Source organism: Malania oleifera, chromosome 8 (genome assembly GCF_029873635.1).
Source record: "Malania oleifera isolate guangnan ecotype guangnan chromosome 8, ASM2987363v1, whole genome shotgun sequence".
Taxonomy (NCBI): domain Eukaryota; kingdom Viridiplantae; phylum Streptophyta; class Magnoliopsida; order Santalales; family Ximeniaceae; genus Malania; species Malania oleifera.
In genome coordinates, this window is record NC_080424.1 from 1,670,228 (window position 1) to 1,693,375 (window position 23,148).

At 36.1% G+C, this 23,148-nt stretch overlaps 1 protein-coding gene across 6 annotated transcripts; it reads right to left on the reverse strand.

The window, feature by feature from the left end:
* Positions 1–505: 505 nt before the first annotated feature.
* Positions 506–21,724, reverse strand: LOC131161351 (glycerophosphodiester phosphodiesterase GDPD4). 6 transcript variants are annotated; one of them, XM_058117055.1, is made up of 9 exons: positions 21,484–21,724; positions 20,726–20,812; positions 19,937–20,034; positions 12,381–12,441; positions 9,529–9,609; positions 9,161–9,253; positions 7,622–7,711; positions 1,273–1,400; positions 506–941 (listed from the first exon to the last, which is right to left on the reverse strand). In XM_058117055.1, exons 1-9 carry the CDS (start codon positions 21,664–21,666, stop codon positions 776–778), a joined length of 987 nt encoding a protein of 328 aa, XP_057973038.1. In that variant the 5' UTR covers positions 21,667–21,724; the 3' UTR covers positions 506–775. The 6 variants fall into 6 exon arrangements, with proteins under 6 accessions (XP_057973038.1, XP_057973041.1, XP_057973040.1 ...); XM_058117058.1 differs by having other exon boundaries at positions 1,331–1,400; positions 21,484–21,722; XM_058117057.1 differs by lacking the exon at positions 20,726–20,812 and having other exon boundaries at positions 21,484–21,722.
* Between the last annotated feature and the right edge of the window lie 1,424 nt (positions 21,725–23,148).

The window sequence follows — 23,148 nt, forward strand, 5'->3', positions numbered from 1 at the left end:
TTGAGTAAGAATGCTTAAAGGTGAGGCTGTAAGGAAAAAAATTGTTTGAGCAAGGATGCTTGAGGGTGGGGTTGTAAATAGCTTTCTCTTTTAAAGGTGGGTGTGTCTTTGAGAGAGAGAGAGAGAGAGATGTAAAACGTGTCATTTGTTTCTATTTTTTTGTCATACTCAAATTTTTTTCCTAGTGACAAGGATGATAACTGAGAACAAAACTTCTTAAAAGAGTCCTAATTTTTAGGGTCAAATAACATTCACAAGGGAACAGAGAAACAAGTAGAACATCACGCATACGAGAATGCTAACTCGCGCTCCATCAATCTTAACACAATGACCTCTAATTGGGGGTGATAACTCATGTTCAACTCATGAGAAAACAAAAATCTGGTTAACCATCCGTTAGCCATGTAATTCTGGTTCCATCTTGAAGTTGGCTGTATAACAAAAGGATATTTCCCCTTCTTTGTGATTCCCCCCCTATAAGGTCCACCTGCAAAAAACCTGCATATAAGCTTATAAACGCTATGCACTTGCATACACATTCTTCCAACAGTGAAGCTACAAATTCAAAGAGTTTATGCCTACAGAGATCCATCAACGTCTTTAAAGGAGGGATAAAAGTTTTTAAGACCCAGTGATATAAATGAGGTTCCTATACAGCAACAGCACCTGAGGATTACAAAAATTATTAACTGACAAATGTCCAACACCCCATAAGGGGAACACTAAAAGCTTCGTAGTCCAGGCAAGGAATACAATTAAAACAAAATGTGTATGATCAAGACACAGAAAAGCCTTCCTCAAGACACTGAGTTCTCATATCTTGCATAAGACTCTGAAACAGACTGGGGTTGCTTGTAACAACAGCATCCACGTGCTGAAACAACATTTTTTGCATGGAGTCAACATCGTCGACGGTCCAGGCATACACCATCTTATTCCTCCTGTTAGAAATTAAAACCAAGGGTCTCACACATGTAGAGAGAGAGAGAGAGAGAGAAATATTTGCAAATGATGAGCCCTCCATGTTGGATTTGGGATCATGGAACTCTATGTTGCCATGTCAACAATATGTTAGTAAATGGAGAGAGCTTGGTCTTCAGAGCGGAGGGTCCCAAGGGACATCCAATCAATAAGTCCACTTGCTAACACATGGTTGAACTTGACATGTCAGTATATGATTGGATCGTCTCAAATCCTATGTGGAGGGGCCATCCTCTGTAACTATTTCTCGAGAGTATTCCTCAAGAGAGAAGCTTCTAATTGAGTTTATACCCATGCAATATTCTCACAAGCTTTTCATCAACTAATGGGTGGTAGACGCCAACAACACCTGCATTTTTCATCCTCAATAAATTGGACCTAGCTCCAGTTGAAGGATCCCTCATGACAATGTAGCCTACCTGCAAGAAAATCAAAACAATATTGCACCAGTGAAGTGCGGAGGAAACAATCCAAATGCTAAGATGCCCAGCTTTTGTACCAACACTAGCTATAGAACAACAGCATTTAGAGTCCAAAAAGCTTAGGCTTTGTTTGCAACTTGCAAATCATGAAGAAAAAAATCATGAAGGGATCTACTTTTTCATGTTTAGATATCAAAGAAAATGAAAAAGAAAATCAAACTTATAGCAACCAGTTCTTATTTTACATGTCATTAATCTTTGACTTATTTATTTATTTTATTTTTTTTGTTTTTTCAGATTGTCTTGATTAAATTTTCATTTCATAATAGTTTGTTATAGAAAATAAAATGGAAAGTTGATCTACCTCCTATATTCTTTTCCTATCCTTTCTTCCAACTTTCCCTTGATTCATTCAGAACCTTAATTGTTTCCTTCAGACAATTAATTTCTGTATAATTAATCAACAGGCAAAGGAACCCAAATTTTAGTACTTTATCCTAGTGATGCACTTAATTGATTCCTTCAGACAATTAATGTCTGTATAATTAATCAACAGGCAAAGGGTCCCAGATTTTAGTACTTTATCCTAGTGATGCACTTTGCACCTTCCAGCAAGAACTCATACAATCTCTTTAAAATAGATATCGTACTTTTCCATGGGCCTAAACCTGCAGACTATGCAGTCTCAACAGAACAGAAACAGCAAAGCAAAAGATTTATTTCCTTCCTTCAGCCCACATTTATTTCCTTATATTTCAATTCATTATTTTGTACAGTTAGCATATATTTAGTTTACATGTATAGGGCTTGATAGATTATAGTTTACTTGTATAGGGCTAGAATCATGCTAGACCTTATTTACTTTCCATGTATAGCATTCTTGTAAAGTCTAAACATAATATACAGAACTCAAGGCCAATTCATTCGGCCATTCACAAAATATTTGACATGGTATCAGAGCCAGCCGACTGCTAGTTTTTTTTTCCCTTCGATTTTTTTTTGTCTTCTCAGTTTCGTGGCTGTTGTGGTTTTGTTTTCTCTTCTGGAATTTTTCTCTGTTCTTTCGATACTTCAGTGGCTGCGTGGCTGTCGGCACAGCAGGTTTCTGGGTTGCCGTTTATTCCTCCAGTTTATGTCCTTGTGATTCTCGGCAAACAGAACAATTTTCTGTTGCTGTTTGTGACTTTCGGCAAGCAGGCAGAACAAGTTTCTGGTTTGCCACTTATTTCTCCAGTTTCTGTTGCTGTTTGTGACTCTCGGCAAGCAGGCTTGTCACTTTCGGCAAGCAGGCACAGCAGGTTTCTGGTTTGCCACTTATTTCTCAAGTTTCTGCTGCTGTTTGCGACTCTCGGCAAGCAGGCAACAGCTTTCTGTTGCTGTTTTGGGTTCAAGATTTGATTTTTAGTGCAGTTTTTTTATTCAAAATTTAATTTTTAGTGCAGGAAGGTTGTTCTTGGTTTTTTTCTTTGTGCCTGCGTTGTTTATTTTGGCCTTCTAGATTTTCTGGTGGTCTGTTTCTTTCGACACAGTCCTTTTTTCTTGGTCTTCTCAATCTTCTCCATTATTTAGCATGGACTCCACACCTATGTGTGTCAAGTTTACGGGCAACAATTATTCTACGTGGGCTTTTCAGTTTGAACTTTTCATAAAGGGAAAAGATCTCTGGGGTCATATTGATCGTACAGATTGTGCACCCAATCCTGATAAATCCAAGGAGTCCGCAGCTTGTCCTTCATGGGCTGTGCTTGATGCTTGGATTATCTCTTGGCTTCTTAGCTCAGTTGAGCCACATATTGTCCCCAACTAGCGACCTTATCGCACCGCTCAATCCATGTGGACTTACTTAAAAACAAAATATTATCAAGATAACGGTGCCCGTCGTTTTTAGTTAGAGCATGCGATTGTCATGTTTCAACATGAGAATCATTCCATCCAAGACTATTATTCAGGGTTTCTGACTCTTTGAAATGAATATTCTGATCTGGTTACTGCGGATGTTCCTATGGCTTCTCTTCCCATTATTCAATTTCTTCATGAGACTAGTCGTCATGATCAATTTCTTATGAAACTCCGCCCCAAGTATGAATATGTTTGTTCGTCTCTACTAAATCGCTCTCTTGTTCCTTCTCTGGATGTTTGTTTTGGTGAGTTACTTCGTGAAGAACAACGGCTTAGTACTTAAGTTACTCATCACAATCTCATGGTAGCTCTAGGTCTGTCCCTGTGGCTTATGTTGCTCAACAACGAGGACAGCCTACGCATTCTAGCACTTTGCAGTGTTTTTTATGCAAAGAATTTGGACATATCTCTGCTCATTGTTCCAAGATATTCTGCTCTTATTGCAAGAAGGGTCACATTATCAAAGAATGTCGTATCCGCCCGCAAAATCGCCAGGCCCAGGCATTCTAGACTTCTGTTAGTGTACCCCCCCCCCCCCCACAGTGACTTTTGCGGCCCCTAACTCTTCTTCATGTGACTTCTCTGTTCCTGCACCTCCTTCAACGAATTACTGCACACTCGAAATGGTGCAATAGATGCTAATTTCGGCATTATCAGCAATGGGGCTCCAAGGTAACAATTCTACTAATCTCTGATATGTGGACTCAAGTGCCTCTAATCACACGACAAATAATCCCACTACTTGTGTCATGTTCGGCCCTACGCAAGTCAATCTACTATTCAGACTGCCAATGGCAGTTCTTTACCAATTGTCGGAGATGCCTCTTCTAAGTTCACTAATGTGTTTCTTGCTCCTCAACTTCCCACAAATCTTATTTCTATCGGTCAATTAGTTGATAACAATTGTGCTGTTAATTTTTCTGGTAATGGTTGTGTTGTGTAGGACTAGGTAACGGGGGAGCCGATCGCGAAGGGACCTAAAGTGAGGCGCTTGTTTCCACTACTTTTTCCTGTTCCAGCACGTTCTCCAGTTTCTTCTATTAAGTGTTTGCTTGTAATAATGTTTCAAATCTTGATATGGTGTGGGATCATCGTTTAGGTCATCCCAATACTCATATCTTATCTCATGTATTGAACTCTGGTTTACTTGGTAATAAAGAACGTTCTTCTTTATCTCTTGAGTGTACCTCTTGCAAACTTGGTAAAAGCAAAACTCTTCCCTTCCCTTTGCATGTTAGTATAGCTTCTCAGTGTTTTGAGCTTATACATAGTGATGTTTAGGGACTTTCCCCGGTTAGTTCACATGAAAAATTTAAATAATATGTGACTTTCATTGATGATCATAGTAGATTTACTTGGCCCTACTTTGTTCGCTCTAAATCTAAGGTTTTTCATACTTTCACTGAGTTTTTAGCGTATGTTGACAATCAATTTTCTGCCTCTATTAAGATATTACGCACAGATTCTGGTGGTGAATATGTGTCTACTGAGTTTCAGGCATTTTTAGCTTCTAAAGGCATTATTCATCAACGTTCATGTCCTGCTACTCCCCAACAGAATGGAGTAGCCAAACGGAAAAATTGTCATCTCCTAGATGTGGTCTGTACTCTCTTACCGGAATCCTTTGTTCCATCCTTGTTCTAGGTTAAGGCTCTGAAAACTATTACTTAATTAATCGTTTACCTTCTCAAGTCCAACTTATGGAGTCTCCCTATTTCTGTTTATTTGCTAAGCAACCTAGTTACGATAACCTTCGTACCTTTGGTTGTGTATGTTTTGTTCATTTACCTCCTCATGAGCGACATAAATTATCTGCTCAATCTGTTCGATGTGCATTCTTGGGATACAATGTGTGTCAAAAGGGATTTGTTTGCTATGATCCTACATTATATCGTACACGCATTTCTAGGAATGTTATTTTCTTTGAAAATCAACATTTCTTTCTTGTGTCCTCTATACCCTCCTCTCCTACTGTGATTCTCCCCTCCTTTGAGGAGCAGTTCTTGGATCCTCATCTAGTCAGTTCTTGTTTTAAACCAGGTATTGTGTATACGCAGCACCCCCACCCACAGTCTCTTCCAGTAGCTCATCCAATATCTGATCTTACCACGCTCCAGATTCAGTTAGCTGCAGCACCTCCAGAGCCTTTGGTACGTCACTCTTCTCGAGTGTCTGTACCCCCGGACAGGTATGGGTTTCCCTCTGCAAGTTCTGGTAACTCTGTTTCAGCTCTTACTGCTGCATTGTCCAATTTAGATATTCCCACTTCCTACTCACACGCTACCAAACATGATTGTTGGCGACAAGCTATGCAGGAAGAAATTGCCCCTCTAGAGGCCAATCATACCTGGGACATTGAGCCTTGTCCTACCACCATTGTTCCTCTGGATTGTAAATGGGTTTACTCAATCAAGGTCCGATCTGATGGAAATTTGGATCGTTACAAAGCTCGCCTTGTTGCACTTGGGAATAATCAAGAATATGGTGTCGATTATGAAGAGACCTTTGCTCTTGTGGCTAAGATGACTACTATTCGTACGATTCTGACTATTGCTGCTTCCAGTGAGTGGCCACTACATCAGATGGATGTCAAGAATGCTTTTCTTCATAAGGATCTTAAAGAGTGTATTTATATGAAGCCACCCCCAGGCTTGTTTCCCTCTCCGACTCCGCATGTGTGTAAGCTCCGTCATTCTCTTTATGGTCTCAAACAAGCTCTGAGGACTTGGTTTGATAAATTCTGCACCACTTTATTACAATTTTCATTCAAGCTGAGCAACTATGACACCTCATTGTTTCTTCAGAAATCAGACATGGGTATTGTTGTTCTTTTGGTTTATGTTGATGATATTGTGATTGTTGGTTCCGATTCTGCCTTACTTGCTCAGCTCAAGACTCATCTCTCAGAGTCCTTTCATATGAAAGATCTTGGGTTTCTCACATATTTTCTTGGTCTTGAGGTGAATCATAGTCCCTCAGGCATTTCACTCAATCAACATAAGTATGCTAGTGACTTGGTGGCCACAGATGGCCTTTGGAAGGGTACTTTTGTTGATACTCCCATGGAATTAAATGTCAAGCTTCACAAAGAGAAGGGTGACTTACTTGCTGATCCCAATTTATACGGGAAGTTGGTAGGTAGTCTTGTCTATCTCACCATTACTAGACCAGACATTTCTTTTGTTGTACAGCAAGTTAGCCAGTTTCTTCAGACTCCTCGTCATCTTCATTTGGCTGCTGTCTTTGGGATCATACGCTATGTTTAGGCACTTTTGCCCATGGTTTATTCTTCCCTGCAGGCAATTCTACTCTCCTTGCTGCTTATAGCGATGCTGATTGGGCTGGTTGTGTGGATGTACGTCGCTCCATGACTGGTTGGTGTGTGTTCTTAGGTGATGAATTGATCTCTTGGAAGAGTAAGAATCAAGACAGAGTTTCGAAGTCATCAACAAAATCTGAATACCGAGCGATGTCTCTTGCTTTTTCTGAAATTATTTGGCTTCGAGGCTCGCTTGCTGAGCTAGATTTTTCTGAGACTGATCCTACACCTCTACATGTCGATAATACGAGTGCTATCTAGATCACGACCAATCTTATCTATCATGAGCGGACGAAGCATCTTGAAGTCTATTGTCACTTTATCCATAAAGCATTTGAAGCTCGTCTTATCACTCTTCCACACATTTCCATTGAATTACAAATTGCGGATATCTTCACCAAGGCTCTCACTCGTCATCGACATTGCTTCCTAAGTAGCAAATTGATGCTTGTTGATAAACCCGCATCAATTTGAGGGGGGCTGTCAACAGAACAGCAAGCAATAAAGCAAAAGATTTTTTCCTTACTTCAGCCCACATTTATTTCCTTATATTTCAATTCATTATTTTGTACAGTAAGCATATATTAATTTACATGTATAGGGCTTGATAGATTATAGTTTACTTGTATAGGGCTAGAATCATGCTAGACCTTATTTACTTTCCATGTATAGCATTCATGTAAAGTCTATATATAATATACAGCACTCAAGGCCAATTCATTCGGCCATTCACAAAATATTTGACATGCAGAACGTAGAAGAGCAAAGAGATTTCCTATTGGGCAAGTCAATAGTACACACACCCTTGACTTCCTCAGTGGAGCACACGTACAACTCTGAAGTGCTGTAGCTATGATGCTTCAGTTCAAGCACTGGCCTAAATCGGCCAAGTCCTTCACTTTGATACAACAATGGAAAGCATAATTTCCCCTTGGATACTTAGAGAGAGAGAGAGAGAGAGGCATTTGACCAAACATGGAAAAGTTAATCAGATTCTCACCATCACATCAGCTGATAGCTTAATCATGTCCCTTGCTAAATTGTCACTTTTAGCCCACACAAGGCAATTTCTACACCCTGTTCTCTTGACCTGCAAAAGTACTGCAAATCTCAAAGAGTGCAAAAAGTTTTTCAGGAAAATAAAAAGTTAGAAAAGCGCATTCACAAACAAACACCATATGGTGTTTTAACGGTGCATAATAGTCTAAAATGAATCCATTCAATTCAAATCCTTTCACGGGGGCCAAAGTTTATCAATCATGTCTGAAAGTTTTTGACAATCATGTCAATAAGACTAAGAAAATCTCTTCTCCTCACAGCGCACAAAACATGCACATGGAATTCACAAGGAGTGCTATGTAGTTATCTCGACAAATTTATTGTTATATACTTCTTTAATGTTAATAGGTATAGTAATTGTTAAAGCTCAATATACATTATTGGCCCACAGCCTAACAACTTAAGCATTTAGGTAAAGTGGTAATCTAACATGGTATCAGAGCTGGTTACCAGAAGGTCATGGGTTCTATTCTCGTTGTCTGCATTTATTATATGGTGTTTAAAAAAATTTATTACATTCCCTGTAATGGGTGTTATCTATCATGTGTGTATCAACTTCAACATTTCTTTCATGGGTATACAATTCAAAGTTCAAAATTTTAAAGAAACTTATTTTCTTCAAAAAAAAAAAAGGATTCGGTAAAGCAAACAATTACAGCAACATCATCCAATCATTTTGAAATACTAGCTATCCATGAAGCTAGTAGAGAATGGTGTAGTTCAGATCAATGATTTTTCATATCCAAGAAAATTGTGGTCTTCAATCAATCAATGAAATTCCAACAGTTTTATGTGAAGACAACGCCGCATGTATAGCTCAATTGAGAGGAGGATACATAAAAGGTGACAAAACGAAGCAGATCTCTACAAAATTCTTCTATACACAAGAACTCCAGAAGAATGATGATATAGACGTTCAGCAGATCCAATCAAGTGAAAATCTAGTAAATTTGTTCACCAATGCTTTGCCTAGTGAATGTTAAAGCTTGATATACATTGTTGGTCCACAACCTAACAAATTAAACTTTTAGGTAAAGTATTAATCTAACAATAATAATGATAATGATATAAATAACTCAAAATAGCCAATAATACAAAAAAAAATTGTAGAAACTTTAGCCTAAGAAGCACACAAGAACTTGACATGACCTAACATAGGCACGATGATGCAGCAAAATCCAAAAAGGCATGGACACGACATGACATTTAAGCATCAACAAATGAATATATTAAATGTAAAAATAAGTCAATTGCATAATGATAACAACAAAATTGACCTTCCAAATCTTTTGGCTTTCTCACATTCTTTTGATTATTCTTCACATTCTTGAGACTTAATTTTATATTGGCGCAAGAAATCACTTACACACTACAGCAAGCATCTATAACTGATAAAGTCGTGAAAAATAAACACATGCACATTCTAGCATGTCTGGGTGAAATGTACAAAGTATAGAAAGGAAAGCAAAAACAAACTTACTATTGAAAGAATATCCTTTGCAAGTCCTTTTTCAAACGAGGGGGGGCCAACTTTTGCATCTAGAATCACCTGCCGAACTGAATTTGATATCAACTGAAGAACATCCATTAGAAGCATAATAAGAAAATGAAAAATTAAATAAAGAGCACAGAATAAGAAAGAGGGAAAAAACAACATATGGACAGAGAGCAACCAATTGTGCTGTGAAACTTATTCATGTGGTCCTAGATACAGCTGCCCCTTAAAGGTCAGCGATATTGATAGTGTGCTCTATCATAAGTCCAATAGCAAGAAAAGACATCAGATATAAAATGAGGGAGAAAGGGAGAAAGAGGCGCAGAAGTTACTCAAGTGAATCCTTGACTTACTGTCAAAGCATCTTCGAGTTTAGGAAATTTTTTATCATGGAAATCCACTGCAAGCTTATGAACGGCTTCTAGATCTTTTATCTGCACTCACAAACTCAATTATTTTTTTTCAACAACATATGCATGTTCCGTAATTGTTCCACTATTTACTGGGACTGAATATACACAGAATTTAATGAATCTAACTTAAATCACAAACTAAATTATTCTTTTTCAACAACATAACTTACGCATGTTCCATAATTGTTCCACTATTTAGTGGGACTGGATATATACACAGAATTTAACAAGTTTAATATAAATATCAGATAACACAAACTAGCAATGCTAAATAAAAAACCATATCAAATTTCAACATAATTCATGAGATTCCATTTGCATGAAAGATGCCCAAATCAATGTGAAAGTTCATTTCATTTAAAGATAACATTTATGAACCTATAGTCCTATACCTGTTCCTGTGTCAATAATGCTTTTAGTTTGCCTATAATGCCACAAATATTAAAACTGAAGCCCAAAATAACATAAACATACACACACATGATCAAATTCTCACAGCCATCAACAGAAAATCAAATTAAAGCCTTGTAATTTGTATAGAAAATAATTCAATCCCATTGGTGATCTTTGATAATATAATCAAACCACAAACAAGTCAATATGCTGAACATCCCCAAATACATAATAGAATTATGAAGAAATTAAGGGGCTTTTAAAAATGTTGAGTAAATTGAAAAGCGTAATTACAAAAATAGGTCTTCCTATCTATTACCCTCATTAGTGCCTCTGTCTCCAACATGTCCATTTATTTCTTCTCTTTCTAGAGTTCCTAAGAGTATTGCTAGGATTCTTGAGAGGCTGATGCGTGACTTTCTTTGGTCTGGGTTTGGGGAGAAAAAGAGAGATCACTTGACTTCGGTTTAATCTTTTGCAGCCGGATTCAAAGGGTGTCTTTTTTTTGGGATGTTTCTTCTTCTTCATGGAAATGTATTTAAACAGCAAATTACCAAGACTCACCCCTCCCCCCCTCATTTTTTGGACAACTGACGACTTCCAACTAAGCAGATGATCCCTCAGAAAATGCTCAATTCTTGGTCTCTGCCACAGCAACAGGAATCTTATATAGAGTACATAAAAGAAGAGGAAGAATGAAACGAGAAGAAGAAATTAGAATACCTTTTTTCCCTAAAAAAAGGATTTTGATAGAAAAAAAAAAAAAAACTTTATTAAAAAGCAGGAGAAAAGATACGAAAAAAAAAAAAGGAGAACAAGAAGTTCTCTTGTTCTCTAACAAAAGAAGTATAAAATAAAACTACCTCATCTTAATAAAGCACTACAATCTCAGGTGATATCTTGAAAACAGAACCTCTTAAAACAGACAGCACTATAAGCCCAAAGAGAAGCCAAATTAACAGATTCTGTCCCAAATGAATCCCACAGAAAAACTCTTCCCTGAAAAAATTCTAGCATTTCTTTCCAGGCTAATTCCCCACAATACAGCATTAAGAGCACATCTCCACAACTTTTTAGCATCCTTCCGCTGCCCATAACCAACAGATCTCACACTGGTTTTGGGCAAACCATTTCACTAAGCATCCAAAAGAGAATTCCACAAATTCCAAGAACAATGAATGAACAAGTGAGACACATCCCCAGAAAAGTTTCCACACATAAGACACATATCCAGCAACAGCGCTTTAGAGGGCCTCCTACTCTGCAGCAAATTGTTGGTGTTAACACTATTAAGGGCCACCAACAAAACAAAAGTCTCCATCTTAGAAGGAACTTTAGCCTCCAAATGAGAGGAAAGATCACATCAATCTTAGTAAGATAAGAAAGATTTACATGCCTCAAAGTGTCCAAAGACCAAACTCTATAATCACTCCTGGAGAAATGACCACCCTCCAGTAAAATGAATAAAGAAGACAGCTCCTCTAGTTCTCTATCATTCAAATCCCTAATAAAATGAAGTCTCGAGAAAAGCATCCCTCCTAACGGGAAGAAAAGAAGAAAAATCATTACGACAGGAAGAAAGACGACATAATCAAGCAAAGGAAGAAGATAATTTAACCTAGTCTTAAAAAAGTGATAAGATCTATGATTACCCCCATAAAAAAATACCTGGGCAAGGCAAGTCAACATTTTGTTACTTTCTAGCTGATGACCTATTTATGATGTGAGCATCACATAGAATATGCTCTAATTCACCTAGTGATTTATACAAACTAATTCAATAGCGATATAAATAATTTAGGCTGTTTTTGTTTCATCCAAAAACCATGGGCTAACACAAGAAATCCTACCTGTTAGCTGTTTGTTTGCTTCAGTTATCCTAAGATTGTGCAGAATAAATTCCTACTAATAGAAATTACTTTCTAACACAATGCGCAAAGACTTAAGAAACCCAAGAAAACAAGAAAGAAAGCAAATGACCTGAATAAGCTCTTCACAGAATATAACAACCCAATATAGCAAATCAAATATCCCCCTATGCACCACGTACAATGCTAAGTGTCATATCCTATCCCCAGAAAAATACCACAAACCAAAAAGTACAGCATTCCATGTAACAATCACAGAGGCACATGCACACAAACATCTCTATTCATTACATATATCTGTCTATGATGGTTCAAAAGATTTGATCAATCGTAAGACGTGATGTTCCACTAGCCTATTTTCCAAAATTCTAATTTTTCACATTCAGTAGATGTGGCTAACATACTGGTGTAATTAAATTTATGAGCTGCATTAACAAAGTGCAGCTGAAGACACAGTAAAAAAGCCTTAACTAAAAAGGAGCCAATTCCTAACTATCAACTGAAATTCTGAGCAAGTCAGCAATATCTCACCTCTCCCATGCTCAAGTGCCCAACTCTAATGGTGCTGTTACCAGACATCCGCTGCAAATCCCTGCCTGTGTCATATGAGAATCAAATCCCAAACCTTTAACAAAAGTCTTTAGTTGAAAATATATGATAATTATAATTTAACATGAATCAACAATAATATATCCATCAATTTTCACAGGAATATGGCATGCTAGTAAAAAAAAAATCTTTTTAAACCTCAATCCAAAATTTAGAGGCTCATTTAGGTGAAGCTATAAACTTTCCAGCATACATGATCTATCTTGACAAAGGCTCATATGACAACTAGATGCTCTTTATGTTCGAAAAAAAAAGAAATTTTCCAATTATTAATAATAAAAATGCCAGTCATTTTAATCTGGTATTCATAATAATCTGAATTTTGTTATAGACCCCTAGCCTAAGTGTTAAAAAAAATTACAATCTTCTTGAGCTCAAGCTAAAGGATCTTTTAGGTGAAATTGTAAACTTTTCGCTTTCATGACCTTTAAATAATATATATATATATATATATGATATAAAAAGAATGTATTAAGAAAGAAAGAGAACACAAACAAACCAGGATGAGAAATCTAAAAGAAATGAGAAAAATAAACCTAAAATAGTACCACCCACCACCCAAACAAGTGCTACCTAAGAAAACCCCTTTTCAGTGCCTTCCATCGTAGTTACTACTTGCTAAACACTGCATAAATAAAATGATAAATATGATAAATTTCAATAAGTCTTAAGTCCCACTAGGTGGGGTCGGCTACATGAATCATTTTCCGCCAATTTATGCGATCATGGACAATTTCTTTCTACAAATTCAAGGCTATTAAATCCTTACTATCTCATTCCAAGTTATTTTAGATCTACCCCTACCCCTTTTACTGTCCCTCACAATAACTAACTCACTATTCCTCACTGGCGCACTATATGGCCTACGTTGCAAGTGCCCAAACCATCTAAATCACCCCTCTCTTATCTCATCTCCTACAAGAGCAATGCCTAACTAGCGAATATGTTCATTTTTTAATTTATCTTTCAATGTTATACCATTCATTCATCCAAACATTCTCATCTCAGCAACCTTTGCTTTTTGGATAGGTTGTTTCTTAGTTGTCCAACATTCTGATCCATATAAAATAGCTGATTTTATAGTCGTCCTATAAAACTTTCCTTTTAATTTTAAGGGTTTTCTGCGATCACAAAGCACACTTGAAGCACTTATCCATTTTACCCAACCTGCTTTAACTCTATGCATTACATCCTCTTCAATTTCTCCTTCAGCTTGCATAACAGATCCAAAGTATCGAAATCTACAAGTGCTATTTATTTTCTACATCATCAAGTTTAACTTTATCTCCAATATTCCTCCTACTATTATTGAAATTACATTTCATAAATTCTGTCTTATTTCTACTTATCCTAAAACCTCTAGACTCTAAAGCTTCTCTCCATAATTCTAACTTAGCCTCTACTCCACCCTTAGTTTCATCAATCAATACAATATCATCTACAAATAACATACACCATAGCACCTCATTTTGGATACTCTTTGTCAGTTGATCCATCACAAAAGAAAAAAGATAAGGGCTCAAAGCAGATCCTTAACGTACACCTATTGTGATTGGAAATTCTCTAGTCTTTTCACCTATAGTCCTTACACAAGTCATTACTCCATCGTATATATCCTTAATGACATCAATATACCTACTACATACACCCCTTTTTTCTAAAACCCACCATAGAACTTCCCTAGGTACCCTATCATACACTTTCTCTAAATCAATAAATACCATATGCAAATCCCTCTTCTTTTTCCTAAACCTCCATTAATCTTTTTAAAAGATATATAACTTCTGTAGTAGATCTCCTAGGCATAAAACCATATTGGTTTTCTGAGACCTTTGTTCTAGCCTTAACCTTTGTTCAATTACCCTTTCCCACAGTTTCATCATATAAGTGTAATTCCACAATAGTTATTACAATTTTGAATATCTCCATCATTTTTGTATATAGGTATTAAAGTGCTTTTCCTCCATTCATCTAGCATTTTCTTAGTTTTTTTTATATTTGTGTTAAATAAATTAGTTAACCATATAATTTCATCGTCACCTAAGCATTTCCAAACTTCAATTGAGATGTTATCCATTCCTATAGCTTTTCCATTTTTCATCCTTTTTAGTGCAAACTTAACTTTGTTAACTCTAATCTTGCAAATAAATCTCATATTTTTAATTTTTTCCTAATTTGTCAATTCTAAGTTTAAGTCTTCTATTTGGTTTTCATTAAATAGCTTACTAAATTAATTTCGCCATCTTTATTTTATGTCTTCTTCCTTTACCAAGACAATATTATCCTCACTTTTTATATATTTTACATTACCTAAGTCCTTACTTTTTCTTTCTCTAGCTCTAGCAAATTTAAATATATCTCTTTCCCCTTCTTTTGTATCTAATCTATCATGCAAATTAGCAAACTCCCGCTGCTCCTTAGTCTTACTTTTACCACCATCCAAACAGACTTCCTCCCGCTCTAGATCAAATAACAGCAAACCTATTTTATCCAACAATTGTTGAAAAAAAGACTTCCATCTTTCTTCAATACAGAAACTTCCCCTAAATCATCCGTTGGAGATGGAGGTTTCTAGGAAAATTACCCAATAAATCAGAAGAATCTTATCAAAAATCAAGTTGTTCACAAACCTCATCTATATAACTAACCCTCCATCATCCTCACTTTTTATACATTTTACATTACCTAAGTCTTTACTCTTTATTTCTCTAGCTCTAGAAAGTTTAAATACATCTTTTTCCCCTTCTTTTGTATCTAATCTATCATACAAATTGTTAAATGATCTATGTTTATCTTCACTAACGGCCGTTTATGCGTCTTTCATCGCCTCTTTATACTATTCAAATTTATTCATGTTTCTACATTTTTGCCACATTTTATACTACATTCTTTGTCTTCACGGCTTTTTGGACATCTTTATCCCACCACCAACTTTCTTTACTACTCGAGAATCTTCCCCTTAGTTCACCTAAAATATATTTTGCTATCTTTTTAATAGAGCTAGCTATCTTACTACAAAGAGTATTTGTATCTATCCCATCATCTATAGTCCAATCACCATCTTTGATCAATTTATCTTTAAATTTTATTATATTTTCTCCCTTTAGGTTCCACCACCTAGTGCCCTTACACTGGTTTGTTTTCTCCTTTCTCTTCCATTTTTTAATACATATATCTAACACTAGGACTCTATGTTGTGTGCTTAAGCTTTCACCTAGAATAACTTTACAATCCTTGCATGATAAATGATCTGCCCTCCTAGTTAAGAATATTTCTATTTAACTTTTATTTTGTCCACTTTTAAAGGTTATTAAGTGTTCTTCTCTCTCCTTAGAGCAAGAATTCATTGTGATAAATCATATGAAAAAACCATTGAAATACAAATTTACAAACAAAGAGTGATTTTTCAATTGGGCAAGTAATTCACACACACCCCCAGGAAAATTAGTTTCCACATGCACCATTAACAGATTTATTTGGTTTAATTTTTTAAAATTAAACCGGGGAAGCGGTAGCTTTGTGCACCGAGATGCCCTTTTTTTATCGTTTTTAAAATTTTAATTTATTATTGTTCATATATGTATGTGTGTGTGTGTGTGTGTGTGTGTATGAAAATTTGATGAAAAACTTACAAAATTAGGTTTTTAATAAAAACAGTGAATTTTATGCACTTATACTTGTTACAATACCAAAAAATTATCTAATTGTTTCAAATAAAAAATAAGACATGAAGATAGAAAGAGAATACAAACAATAGAGGACAATAAATCCTCAATAAAGAAAACAAAAGAAGAGAGCATTACTGCCCGCCGTCAAAAAATGACTCAACAAACACTACCTAAGAACACCCCTTCTCAATCCTTTTCCATCAAAGCTAATATAGCACTGCAGATTTGCAAATTCCCATTGTTCCTTCTTAGCTTTGCTTTTACCGCCACCCAAACTGACTTCTTTCCAGCTCAGCTAACAACAAACCCATTTTATCCAAAAATTGTTGAAAGCGAGACCCAAGGGCAAGCAAAATGCCACCCTCAGTCTGCTCAATCTTGTTTCTTTCCTTGCCTACTCCATCATTCCCCGAAACAGAAACTCCCTCTAAATCATTCATTGGATATGGACGCTTATAGAAAAAACCACCCAATAAATCAGAAGATTCTGATCCAAACCTATTTTCTTCAGGAACCTCATCTATACATAACCCTCCATGACATCAGAATCACTATCCAGGCCACTCTCCTCGTCAGTTATTTCACCCCATATCTTCTTCTCCTTAATACCATTTCCCTCAGTAACCATTTTTGTTGAATCTATAATCAATCCATTTGAAAGCTATGTAAAAACAGCCATCACTACGTGTTTTCAAAAACCTGCATGCCCTTGCTTCTGCACTGATTTGCCTCTCGAGTCTCAACTAAGTTCCTTTTTCCATGCCCTTCTACCCTTGACAAATATATATCTGTTGTATGACTGACTTTCCTGCAACCAGAGGTTTTGTCACCCCATCCATCCCCGCCTTAATGTTATTAGAACTTGCACCATCTTGATCTCCAACCTGATCAGCAACAAAATTAACCTCCATCTGCACTTCCCTTCCCTGAAACTTCCATACAACATCCATCCTCCATAGGAGCACCCTGGAGAACTCATGTCCAAAACATACCCGATGTAGGACAGCAAAAGAAACTTGAGAGAGAGAGATTTATGGGAGAGAATTAAGAGAAGAAGAGAAGAAAATAAGGAGAGGAGGAGAATTACAGAAGTACAGAGGGAGAGAGAGAAACAGCAAAGCAGAATTACAGAATAGAATTAGAAGACAGTAGAGAGTTGGGGGCTAGGAGCTGAATAGAGAAGAAGGAGCCAAGAAGGGAGAGAAAGAAGAGAGGAAGAAGAAAAAGATGCTGATGAAGGAAGGAGAATACAGGGAAGGTGAACTCATCTTCCCACATGCACTAACAACTCTTGGCCCACTAGACAATAGCTCATGATGCCCACATGCACTAACAACTCTCGCCAAGGATGTGCCATAATTTTGTTTCTCCTCCACCTGCACACTTTGCCTGAAACCAGACCTTCTGCACCCATCCTTTCCAAAATGCTCTGCTGCACGAACCTCAACTACACTCCCAATCTGCTGTGATATATGCTACACCCTCTCCACTGGTATATTGGGTCCTCACTTTCTGTTGGACAGCTACATGGGGCTGCTAAGATCACATAGCGGAGGCAGTCCCATTCTGGACAGACGAATTCCTTGTGTATTAGAAAACTTAATTTGAGGCAGAACACATCTATTGCCATTTATTGCCGGCAAGTGGGCCAAATCTCCCATAAAAAAACCTGGCTTATTTCACGATAACTGCACCAAATGTACTGTAATATTGAGAATCCCTGGCCCAAGCCACTCCAAACACACTCAACTCTCGGCCACACATGCAACCACTCCTCCTCCTCACAAACCCTAGCTTCCCCAAAACCTCCTAAACCACCAGCCTCTGAACTACCGGATACTACCTCCTTCCAGCTTTGGCAGTAATGAATCCTGAAGGCATAGCCACAACTTCTGCTTGTGACTTGCTCGTCTTCTCCTAACACAATCTCCTGCAACACTTACATATACCTTTGCCAACCGCACCCTTTCAGAAGCTCGAGAGTAAGGATCAACCCTTTTCGTTTGATTGTTGTCTCATTTCAGAAAGTCGCCCCTGATTTGATTTAATCACCACCAAATATTGCACCCTGTTGAACTTCCTCTAACAAATGATCTGCTCCAATCTCAATAAAACTAAAGAGATACACTTGCATACCCATCTAGCAGCCAATAAAGCAACCTTTATCCACCAGCTGCAATTCAGTCAAACAAAACCTCCTATCCCAACCTTTTCAGTTGCAAACTGGAAGTTCTTCTTTTCATCTGAAATGATTTGTGGATGTTGTCCTCCATATCTAGTTTTAAACAAACCTATCAAAGCAAACCAAAAAAACCTCGAGCAGAAAGCATGAACGACGGTGAGTATGAGAATGAAAGCCATCCAATATACGATAATCTAAAATTTTCAATACATGAATATATGCAGGTATATCCATGTATATACATATGCAAATAATTTAAATTATTCGCACATGTTATTAGTTAAAATTCTTTTATAAACATCTAAAGCAATATGAAGTCATAAATAAACTAATAAAAGTTATGAAAATCATGAAATAAGATATGATGAGGGGTCGTCAAGCAATTGAACCTGATGGTCAATAAATTAATTGCATTTCAATACCTTGGATCTATTTATGCAAGAGAGAAATTGAAGAAGATAATGCAAAAGTGCTTCAATCGTGTTTTGCGATCATAGAATAGTAATATCATTAAAATTATAAAGAAAGATTTACGGGCAGCTATTAGACCAGCTAAGCTAGATGCTTCACAATGTTGGCCAACTAAGAAGCTACATATCCAAAATCTAAGTTGTTGAAATGAGAATGTTAAAGGTGGATGAGTGATAAAACTTCAAAAGATAAATTAAGGAATGAATCATATTCATGGTGAGTTGGGCATAGCACTCTTAGAAAATCATACAAGGCAAGGATTAAGATGTTTGGACACATGCAATGTAGGCGTGGGAACTAACCAACGTTGGTGGTAGTAAAGGATGGGGTTAGACCTAGAATTACTTGGAGTAGATAGTAGCTTGTTTTCTTTGTTTGTTAGACTGTTGTTGCAGGAAGAAAGGTTATTCTAGTGTAAGATTACTCGATTCTAACTTGAAACAACTTAGTGAAAATTATCTTTGATTCAAAATGGATTTGGAGGTGATTTTGGGTGCAACATCTAATTTCAACTCCAAAAATGTGATTAACTAACAAAATTGATGAAAGCTAGCCCAAAAACAGTTTTGCATTATGGAGCCATTTTTAGTTGCATGTTGTCCATAACAAGTACTAAGAACTTGTGCAACCATCATAATACAATTTCAGTACAGTAGAAATAAAATATTTTCTTTAGATTAGAAAATCCATTTTAGTGCAACAAATTTAGTTTCAATAGAAAAAGGGATTACAGTGATGCTAGATGATAATTGTTAAGGCTTGATATATATTGCTAGATTACCATTTTACCTAAAAGCTTCTAAGGCTTGATAAATACTGTTGGCCCACAACCTAATAGCTTAAGCTTTTAGGTAAATTGGTAATCTAACATGATATTAGAGCTAGTTACTAGGAGCTCCTAGGATCTAGTCTTGTTGCTTATGTTTATTATATGATGTTTAAAAAATTATTATATTCCCTATAGTGGGTATTATCTATCATGTGTTTATCTCTCCACGTGCTGTCAGCCTGCACATGTGGGGGAGTGTTAAGGCTTGACATATATTGTTGGCCAACAACCTAATAGCTTAAGCTTTTAGTTAAAGTGGTAATCCACAAATAATCAACACATGAGGACTAGTGAAATGTTCTCTAGAAAGATGACAGCTTTACTGTACCTGTCGTGGAGAGCGAACAAGACCCCATCTGCAGAACGAGAAACATCTACCTCAATGCAGTCGACTTGAGAACGAAGAGCAATAAGATATGCAGCCATCTACAACATTGCATATGATGATAACAAATCACATACGCAAAATTATATCAAATCACATAATTATCGTCAATGTAGGACTTGCAGAACAAGTTGAGGCCTCAAATAGTTAAATTTGTCATCAATGTCAAAAAACTTGAGAACACAAAAATTACAGATTCCTTATGTTATATTTTGTTCACATAATAAAATAGGGTGGGAATTAATTAACTACTATATATGGATATAATAATTTTCAAAAAATAAATAATAAATAAATAAGAGCCACTGCCATTAAAAGGAAAATTACCATGTAAAAGTCGGGATTATTCCAACATAGGAATAGGAATTTTCCAATATTTGGTAAAATAGTTATTCCTTGTGTATTCCATGATAGTTGAAATAAGACCAACTTTTACATGATCATTTTCCTTCAAAAAATGGCACATATTTTTTACTATATCCCTTATTTCTTATATAATGGATATTCCATTCCCACCTCATCCCACTCCATGACCCAAACATAGCCTAAAAGTTTTAAACCCACATTATAGAAGTGGGTTGGGGGGGGAGGGGGGGAGCAACATGAAACTAGTGGTTCATTAAAGGTAGAACTTGGCTAATTTATAACCCAAGCACATAAACAAATTGTGAGATCCAAATGCCAAACTGGAATTCAACGGCATTTGACAAACAAGGCCATTGGGGCGCCTACTGTGTTTGGAAATGCTTTGGTTGAATCACCGCCATGAGCACAAACAAGAGGAGGATTATTCAGCCAACTGCACTTCCTTAAATGCATCTGCACAAACATGGAAAAATATTTCGTGATTGTTATTTCAAAAGGAGGAAAAAGTGATGAGCATTGGTGCCTATTAAAGTCATTCATTCCAGATATTATCATGGGTCAATGACTTGGTCGAGTTACAGAATTTGTACCTGTTTGGATAACAGAAAGAGCTTCTCATCCCAATAATGGATTTTCTTGTATGTTGGTAGTAGTTTCAATACGTCCTTATTTTTAGTTCGTATTGTTCTTATCCAGTAGACTTCCTTAGTGGGTTAGGACTCTTCGGAAATTAGTATAAGGGACGGGGGGTCTCATCCATAAGGGATCTTACATAAGATCAAACTCACTTTCACTGCTATATTAATTTATGACTTATATGCAATTAGATGTAGATGTAGTTGCTTCCTTGCTTCCTTATCTAAATTTCTACCATTCTCCTTCTTCAAATTTCTATAATTCTCTGTCTAAGTTCTGCCTAAATTCTCAGTTATCTTTAATTTCTCTACTTCGTCATTGTGCAACCTGGACCCCAGTTGATCCCAAGTTCCACTTTCTCGGTATTTTTACAAAAAATTCCAATTTCTATTTTGGGAAAACATTTACTATCAACAATGGCCAATTAAAAATCGTAAGTTGGATTAAATTAGAGATTCATACAAACGAGGAGAGAGAGAGAGAGAGACCTGATGGAAGCGCTTAAGTCTGAAATGGAAGAAAATGGGAGGGACGAGAGCTATGAAGGCGAGGCTCATTATGAGGAGCTTATACGATCTTCTATGAGAAGATAAAATCCTTCTCAAGTTGAATCCATCGCGCCACTGCCACACTCCACGCTGTGCATGCAGCTGCTGTTGTCTCCTTCCCATTTGAGAGAGAGCGAGACACACACAGGTGTGGGGCGAGGGGCGAAGGCTTCAGCTACAGTGCTAGGCTCGAAGGTAGTTCGTTCTTATAGACCAATAAAACGACGCCGTTTTCTTCAATTTCATATATTGCCCAAAATACAATGCACTTAATAAAAATAAGTCCACTAGTTTGAATTTTTACACTCTACATGGATTAAGAGTTTCATATGAGAAAGAAAAATGAAAAAAAAAATATAGAAGAACAAAAAGGGATCAATCAAAAAGATAGAAAAGACATGAAAAGTTTTAGTTGTGAATTATAAAAATACTATAATAAATGTTGAATAGGTAATTTTTGCACGTCCAATTGTGCCACAAAAACATTTATAGCATCACACCTATTTTTACCTTCTATATCTCTCTCTTTATTTTATTTATTCATTTATTTATTTTTAAAATTAAATTAGTGTTTAAGCGTAAGAATTTCAAGATTTAAATAAATTTATATGGATCAGCAATAAGTTCAATATAATTTTATATAATATTTTATTTAAATTCATATAATCCAAATCTAATACTTTAAATCTATGCTCCTAAACGAAATGTAAGAATATTCGCACGACAATATATTTTTTTACTACTCAAAAATGTTCTTTAAAAAAAAATATAGTATATAGGTATAAAATAAGTCAGTACCAATTTCAATTAGTGTGAGCATATAATAGTTGAAGATTATACCTTAGAACAAAATATCTTTAAAAAATATATTATATACCAATTTTCAAGATTGTGTAGCATATTTTGACAACAATAAAAGGGGTAAATATATGGGAAGGGCACAAAGTCAAAAAAGAGAACCAAGATTGAAAAGAAATGAAAGGAGGTGTTTACTCAAGTAGTTGTCAACATATTTGCTACAACAAAATACGTTATTATTGCTCATTTAAATATCACAATTTATTTGAATTTGTTCTTATGAGTTCTCAAAAGCACAAACAAGTATTAGTAAACTAACATGACAAACCTTTTCCTTCTATTCGTCATAATAATTAAGTATTTAATTAGTATATATTAAATATAAGTTAACTATATAATTGCGTTAGCATTAATGAAGGTGGTATAAGTTCATTACTAGTTTGTCCTCCTCCAACAAAATTTATATCATTGACCCGATTTGAGAGGAATGGAGATGTGAGAGCAGACGAAAATAGAAACATTAAGAGAAGTAGGGGGATTGCGCATTTTGTTTTTTTAGTCGCTATATCATATTTTCAAGGTTAACCTAAAAATCATCATAGTCTAAACAGTTAAATTCTTATTTTCAAAAAAGAAATGCAAAGTTGCATTTGACTTAATCTATTGTTTATAATTAAGGGCAAAAGGCATTCATTTGGCACAGGATTTAGTAAAAAAGTAGAGATTTCTCTTGACATTTCAAAATTTTCATTAATTTCCTTTGATATTTAAAAAATGTTACAAACTTCTCATGAGATTTACTAAAAA